This window comes from Gymnogyps californianus, unplaced genomic scaffold (assembly GCF_018139145.2).
Source record: "Gymnogyps californianus isolate 813 unplaced genomic scaffold, ASM1813914v2 HiC_scaffold_73, whole genome shotgun sequence".
NCBI classification, from domain to species: Eukaryota; Metazoa; Chordata; class Aves; order Accipitriformes; family Cathartidae; genus Gymnogyps; species Gymnogyps californianus.
In genome coordinates, this window is record NW_026114466.1 from 281,812 (window position 1) to 289,316 (window position 7,505).

The window sequence follows — 7,505 nt, forward strand, 5'->3', positions numbered from 1 at the left end:
CTGAAAGCTAAACCTCCTGCAAGTCATTTGCAAATGATCCTTCTCCTTCTCCTCTTACATATGGAAAAAAAATATTTTCCATACCCTCCTTAGGGAAAAACACCACTTCTGCTTCTTGATTTCATGCTTTTTCTACTGAAATCAATGCAAATGCAATTGCAGCTTCCATGTGGCAGATACTCTCATCCACAGCTTTTAGAGCATCAGGATAAAGCTGTGCTTGTAGGATCCATTTCAGGCCATTTCCTAGCATCTGAATGAGGAGTAAATATATCTGACTGAAGAACAGATGTTCTTTTTTGCTTCAGTTCCATTAAAATTTCTCAATATGCCCACTATGACTCATTATAAAAAGTAGTGCTCAACCTAAGTAAACTATATAAAACAGATAGGGCTTAATGCTTTTCCTAAACAAACCCCGTATTTTTCTGGTTAATTTTGAGAAAAGTCTGTATCCTTCACAAGAAGCATTCAGGTCCATGTTCTCAAAGATATTCAAGCTTTGCATTCCCCCTCGTTCTAATGTTTTTGGAGTTGGACTTTAGATGCTGTCTACTACATTAAATAAATGTGTGGATTAATTAGAAAATATACATAGAAGGTGAGTGGGACATAGTTAAAATGGCAGTGAACTAAATGAGACTTAAACATATATTCATAACTTCGAATGAACACGTGTTAACAAGGAATATATTTGTCAGTGGGAAACAGGAATAGTAGCTGATGACAAAAAAATTGAGACAGGCTAATTTTGTAATGTTTGTGATGTTTATGTGGAATACAAACACATGTTGGGCAAACATCTGTAAATCAATTACTGACTGTGTTGTGCAAACCCCAGGACACTGATTTGACACATCCACAATTCCAGGATAGGCTGTGTCAGAATTAGTACAATACATAGTAAATGATAGTATAATGAAAAAAAGGAATTATTAGGAATTCTGGGGCGTTGTTTTCAAAAAACCAAAAGCTTTCTTAACTACCATGTCCAATTACTTTACAGTGATATGAAATTTACATTCAATACTCAATATTTCAACAATCGTTCAAATGCCTACCAGTGTGTGTAAGTATTCATGCTTGTTTATTGATCCTTTCCTCTACTGTGTATGTATTATTGCTTACATACAGAAATTATTATTTAACTGAACAAATGTTACCACCTCTTCTGAATTACAAGAAGTGTTAATGTAATATATTTGACATTTTTTGCAACAGGTGGTAATATAATATGCAGTAGTTGTTTGGCTTAGGAAATTTCACAAAAGCATCAGTAAGCTAAAACTACTCATTTGGTAGGAAAGAGGAGGAATTGCAATATCCATATAGTAAATGTCAATTTACTAAGTTCACATCAGTCATTTTTAAAAAATAAATAATAGAATATATTCCAGGACTATTTTGGTTTTTGGTGATGAGAAGAAACACCCAGTTATAGTCTTGGTTTTATGAAGAAGGTAGATTGCTTTGAAAATGTAGTTGTTTGTCTCACTACAGTAAAAGAAAGGTAAACTTTAGATCAGATAATACTGCTCTAATTCTTACCCTTTTCAGGAGTCTGATTTCTATAGCTGCAGACTTAAGGAAACTGCCTAACATGTATGAATCTATTTCAATTTAGGGAATTGCCTTTGTCACTTTTGAGAAAGACTTATTTAAAATACTTATGAAATAAATGCAGTTCGGGCACCAACAAGGCTTTTTCCAAACTTGTGTTTGCATTTAAAACTTTATTTTTTATGTTCAGAACATCGCTGGAAACACACAGAAACTTGTAGGCACAAATGACCTTATATCTAGAGTTTTTAAATAAAATATTTGCTAATGAAATCTCAAGAACACGTTTTCATGATAACTATATATCTTAATACTCCATATACATATATAAAAGTCATGTGTTGTGAAGAGTTGAGTTGTCCAGCTCATGTTTTCTAGGTGCTAAAATTCACTGTAGGTTTTACATGTTTTAGATGTCTTGTTATTTCTGCACATTTTTAAGAGTTTATTATACTGGTATCACATTCCCAAAGAAAACACAAAATGTAATAAAGCTCGATATTTTCTTATTTACCTTACTGGTATTTTTTTGTATTTAAAAAAAAAAAGTTTGTATAAGCAATAGTAAAACAAATGTTTTAAACCAGCTCACACATATATAAGATATGTAAAATCTAGTAGTATAGACTACAATGACAATGCAAGAGTATAAAATATGTTCTCTTTCAAGTCTGTGGTTCATGAACAATATGGCTTCTGTACTGGCCTTGCTTTGATAAATGCAAGTCCATGAAATAATTCATGGTTTATTATGTAACAGGAGAGGGATCAACTGGGAACTAAAGGAAATGGTCCTTAAGTTTGACAACAGGTGTTTACTTGTTTTATTTCCACCTTTGCCACACAATTACTCTTCACTTGCCATCTGGAACCTTCCACTAAAGTCAAGGGCCAAATTTCAGCCTGTAATGCCATTACAGTCATAACCTTTGAGTCTAATTCAAATCCCCTATATTCTATTTCTGTAAGATTCCTCATCATGTAAATAGTTCCTCCAGTGAAAGTAATACTATAATAAGGATCTTTGTATTTATATGGCCTTTTTTATTTAAGTTTCTGTACCCTTATTCCACACAGGCTGCTTAGACGTGTGCCATGCATGGCCTTTGGCACTGGTCCATTAGCATCAACTGGAGACCTCTATACTGCTGACCTCCGTGTATGCCCCATTACTCCCTAAGTGTGTTCACCCTTTTAATTTTCCAGTTTTGCTACTGAAATCCAAACCTGTAAAGATGAGAATCTTCAAACATTTGCTTACAGAGTAAATGTATAAACACGTATAAAAGTCTTACTAAACATAGTGCTTTTAAATGCATTGCATCCCTCATCTGGAAATACTGTTTGATCTATTGACAGACTGAATATGAAGAATATAAGAATATGAAGAGGCAATCTGACCAAACATAGACAGAGCACTGGACGGGGACTCAGGAAGATCTGGTTTTATTCCTGGTCTGTCACTAGCCTGCTGAGTAACCTCTGTTAAAGTTACTTCACCTCTTTGTGCCTCAGTTTCACCATCTGTGAAGTTAAGATGATGATGCTGTCCTTTTTGTAAAGTGCTTTGAGACTTATGGAGAAAAAGCATTGTATAAGAGCCAGGAATTTATTGCTAAGGAAGAACTTTAGCTTTTTTCATGCTCTCTCCGATTTTCTCTTCTAATGCAATGAAATACACACAAAATTCTGTCCTCTTTGAAATCAGTATTCTTATGAGTGAATGATAAAAGTGTGTGAGTCATTCTGAGTGAATGACAAATACTGAAATCAGTATTCTTCTGAGTGAATGACAAAATTTGTGCTCCTTTCTAGAGTGTGCTAATAGCAATTCTTGCTCAAAGAAACGTAGGGTATCAACCTACCTATGAAACATCTGTACTTCTGTTTGGAAGGTATAAGGTAAACAAGCAATAGCTTGGAGAACAACAAGGTAACAATTTTTTAATGAGAATACTGAATTTAAACAGCTCTTAGAAGACATTTATAATGCAACAGCATGCATACTAATAATACTAGTACTTGATTGCATTTTCCCATAGTATGATTTTGACATACACATTTCTCAAAAATAGTGTTTTGTTTTTATTATTTCAAAGCAGTTCCTAAGGTACAAATTGTAGCTTATACAATTTCGATGTGTCCTTTAAAAAAAAGTATGTGCTTCTTTTATCTTTGATGGTCTTTTTTTCACTGTTATCAGTAAGAAACATACTTTAACCATTCATATTAGTTTTTAAAAAAAAGCTTTGGAGATAGATCCAGAAAAACTCACATTGAATACATTTTTCCCCTTCCAAAGATTTTGAGAAGAGCAATTTCCCCTGACAGAGTGGTTTGAACCGTTTTTTTTTCTATTCTGAACCTTGTTTTGCACCTTAACACAGTTCTGACTGCAACTCTTAATATGACAAATCCTGTAGTACTTACCCTGGCAAATCTTCTATTAGATACTGTCCTGGTTTCGGCTGGGACAGAGTTAACTCTCTTCTTAGTAGCTGGTACAGTGCTGGTTTTGGATTTAGTGTGAGAATGATGTTGATAACACTCTGATGTTTTAGTTGTTGCTAAGGAGCGCTTATCTTAAGCCAAGGACTTTTCAGTTTCCCATGCTCTGCCAGCAAGCAGGTGTGCAAGAAGCTGGGAGGGGACACAGCCGGGGCAGCTGACCCGAACTAGCCAAAGGGGTATTCCATACCATGGAACATCATGCCCAGTATATAAACAGGGGGGAGTTGGCCGGGAGGGGCGGATCGCTGCTGGGGCATCAGTCAGCAGGTGGTGAGCAATTGCATTGTGTATCACTTGTCTTTTCTTGGGTGCTATTTCCTTTTTTTTGTTATATTCCTTTTCATTACAATTACTATTATTATAGTAGTATTATTATTCTTAGTTAGTAGTGTATTTTATTTTACTTTAGTTATTAAAGTGTTCTTATCTCAACCCACGAGTTTTACTTTTTTTTTTCCCTCCTCCTCCCCACCCCACTGGGAGGGGGGAGGGGGAAGCGGCTGCGTGGTGCTTAGTTGCTGGCTGGGGTTAAACCACGACAGATACTCTTGTGGGCCCTAACTCAAGACATAGGATTTGGTTCTATAAATAGTTGCAGCAGTCCAAAGCATAAGTTTAAATGGTCAGTATAAAACCCTTTAGACAATGTAAAGGCAAAAGTAGCGTATTGGATGTTTAGCATGAATGCAAACCCATTCTAATTGAAATATAGTAATATAAAGAAGTTTTACTTGGCTAATCTGGTAATTTGAATAAAAACTTTGTGTACTACACTGATGCCCCTCCAGCAGCACCACCATTTCAATAGACTTCCAGTTCATTGACTAATCACACTGTGTACCCATCAGCAGTGCTTGAACTGAGCTTTTTCCATAGAGGCATGTGTAGGGGAGTCCCCAGCCACTCCTTCCTGGGAAAGTTTCTGTTGGTATATGCACACCATTTTTATACAATCTGACATTCTCCAAAGGCAAACATCTGCTCTTCTAAAATATCTTGGGGCCAGAAGAAGTACCAGGTTGTTCTTGAAGTAATGGGTTAAGAAAAGGAGATGATCTCCATCTCTCCTACAGGGGTTGGTTTTTCCCCATCCTTCAGTTCAAGCATTGCACCATACTAGAAAGACATCTCATGCTGTGGTAGGTAGAGGGAATCTCCATTCCTTTTAACTGTGCTACCCTTTAGTGCAAAACAGTTCATTTATTTGGCAAATCTGAGATTACCTTATGCACACAGCCACAGCAGTCAGTACTGAAAATTGCAGATAACTGTTTGATCACAGCATTCTTAAAGGATATGATAAATTAATCCAGCATGCATTTATACATTCTAGATTTCTTCATGGGCATTTGTTTGGTTTTCTTCTAACATTATGTTACATAGATACATTGCCTTCCATCGCAGTTATATGCAAAAATAAATATGAAGTTGACTTCCCAAATCTTCCACAGTATGCCAAGGATGAAATTTGTTTTCTTCTGTAAATTATAAAATTAGATCCTGGCCTGTCTTTTTTTTACTTCCTGATTTTTTTCACTGGTAGCTGGAGCACGTGATTTCTGAATTGTTGGTTTTTTTCATAGTAACCTGTCCTGGTTTCGGCTGGGATAGAGTTGCTTAGTTGCTGACTGGGTTAAACCATGACATAACCACAGTAACCCATTTTTTTTTCAAATTCCAAACATTTCTTTTAAAACGGATACTAATAAATAGAGTCTTGTATGGTTCTTGTTGCCTATAGGTTTCACACTGGTATTGTCAGACTGACAAGACTGCATGACTGACTCATGGCAGTGCAGTTTCACATCACCACACATTTGCCTTTCAGCTTCTCTTTCCTTTTCTGCTGCTTGTTTTTTTTGCCATCAATTTGTAAACTCACAGTCCTGCATTTCTCTAGGTTTAGTAGCTCTTGGAATAACTCCTTCACATTGTGATTCAGCTTGGCAGAGGTCTCCATAAAGGCACACTTCCACTTCTTGGCCATGGCCTCTCCTTCACTGCTCTCCACCTCTCGGTTTTGGTTCTCATCATTTTTGTTCCCCACCAGCATTATTGGAATGCTTTCTACATCTCCTTTAATCTGACATATTTTTTCATAGATGGGTCTGAGTTCTTCCAAAGACTGATGGCTGGTGATAGAGTAAACCAAAATGAAAGCATGTCCTTTAGAAATAGAAAGACGTTGCATGGCTGGAAATTGATGGCTCCCTGTAGTGTCAGTTATCTGCAAAGTGCATATACTCTTATCACAGCTGATCACCTGCCGATAGGTGTCTTCAATGGTAGGGATGTAGCTCTCTCTGAAAGTGCCTTTCACAAATCTCAAGACCAAAGAACTTTTGCCAACTCCTCCAGCCCCAAACACAACAACCCTGTAATCATTGCTTTGCTCAGGCATGTTTCTCAGTGTGTCTGATGCTCAGCTAGAGGAAAAAATCTAGGAAAGAAAATAACAAAAACAACAACAAAGACATTATTCCAGGTACCTGTGGGGAATGTACTTTGTGATAACTTTTCCAATAAGAATAAGGAATGGAACATAAGTGCTTGGCATAATAGTTGTAATATTTCAGGAAGACTTGTAATGGGTTATAGAATGATTTATTTCAACAGTAGGTTTAAGACTTACAATCCATCATGGGTTGGTAACAAAAGACCATCTTCATCATTTCACACCTTATTTTGAATTAATGTTGTGATTTTAAGTATTCTTCCTACTGGACTAATGTCCCCAGAATAAAAAGCTACATCTGTTCATCTGGGAACTGATCTGTCAGCAAGGCCAAGGACTGAACAAAATATAGAGGCTAGTGAACTACTCTTTTGTCTCTAAAACAAGGCTCCACAAATCATCTCTGAAGCACGATGGTAGACACATGTATGATGATAGTCAATTACTCTAAATATGTCTTCTCTTCAATAACTAGGGAATTTGTCTCCAGTACAACTGGACAACATTTCTTAGTGAGATGTAAGAGGTATCTGTGGATTCTTCAGCAATAGTGTTAAGTATGTTTTGTTTCTGACTCTTTGGGAGCGTGTGCCCGACTGATGTGTTTTTCCACTTTGGTTTCAGATCAAAGAGTACACTTTGGTAAACTGAAATTGTTCATGTTTGATTTGCCTTTTCATTCTAATTTTTATTTCACAAGTAGATGATATTCAAATGGAGACATCCTACATTTATGAGAAGGTCGTGCAGGCAACTTTACAATATTTTGAAGTGGCTCATACTATCAAGCTTGGAGTAAAAGGGAAATGCATATATCAACAGTCACAAAACTCCATGAGCCCAGAAGTTAGCAACATTTCTCAAAATCAATCTCTAAAAAATAGCACCACAGATAGGGACAACATTATTAAATAATAAAAATGGTAAAGCTCTATCAGGATTGCAAGCTATAATTGTTTTAGAATTCATTGAAATAAAT

The 7,505-nt window shown here is 36.2% G+C and overlaps 1 protein-coding gene across 1 annotated transcript; it reads right to left on the bottom strand.

The window, feature by feature from the left end:
- Positions 1–5,872: 5,872 nt before the first annotated feature.
- Positions 5,873–6,472, bottom strand: LOC127029106 (GTP-binding protein Di-Ras2-like). Its single transcript, XM_050914750.1, has one exon. The coding sequence runs from the start codon at positions 6,470–6,472 to the stop codon at positions 5,873–5,875; it is 600 nt and encodes a 199-aa protein (XP_050770707.1).
- Between the last annotated feature and the right edge of the window lie 1,033 nt (positions 6,473–7,505).

What these genes read in the sequence shown, in the direction of transcription:
- LOC127029106 (XM_050914750.1), bottom strand. Translation starts at nt 6,472, where the DNA reads ATGCCTGAGCAAAGCAATGATTACAGGGTTGTTGTGTTTGGGGCTGGA.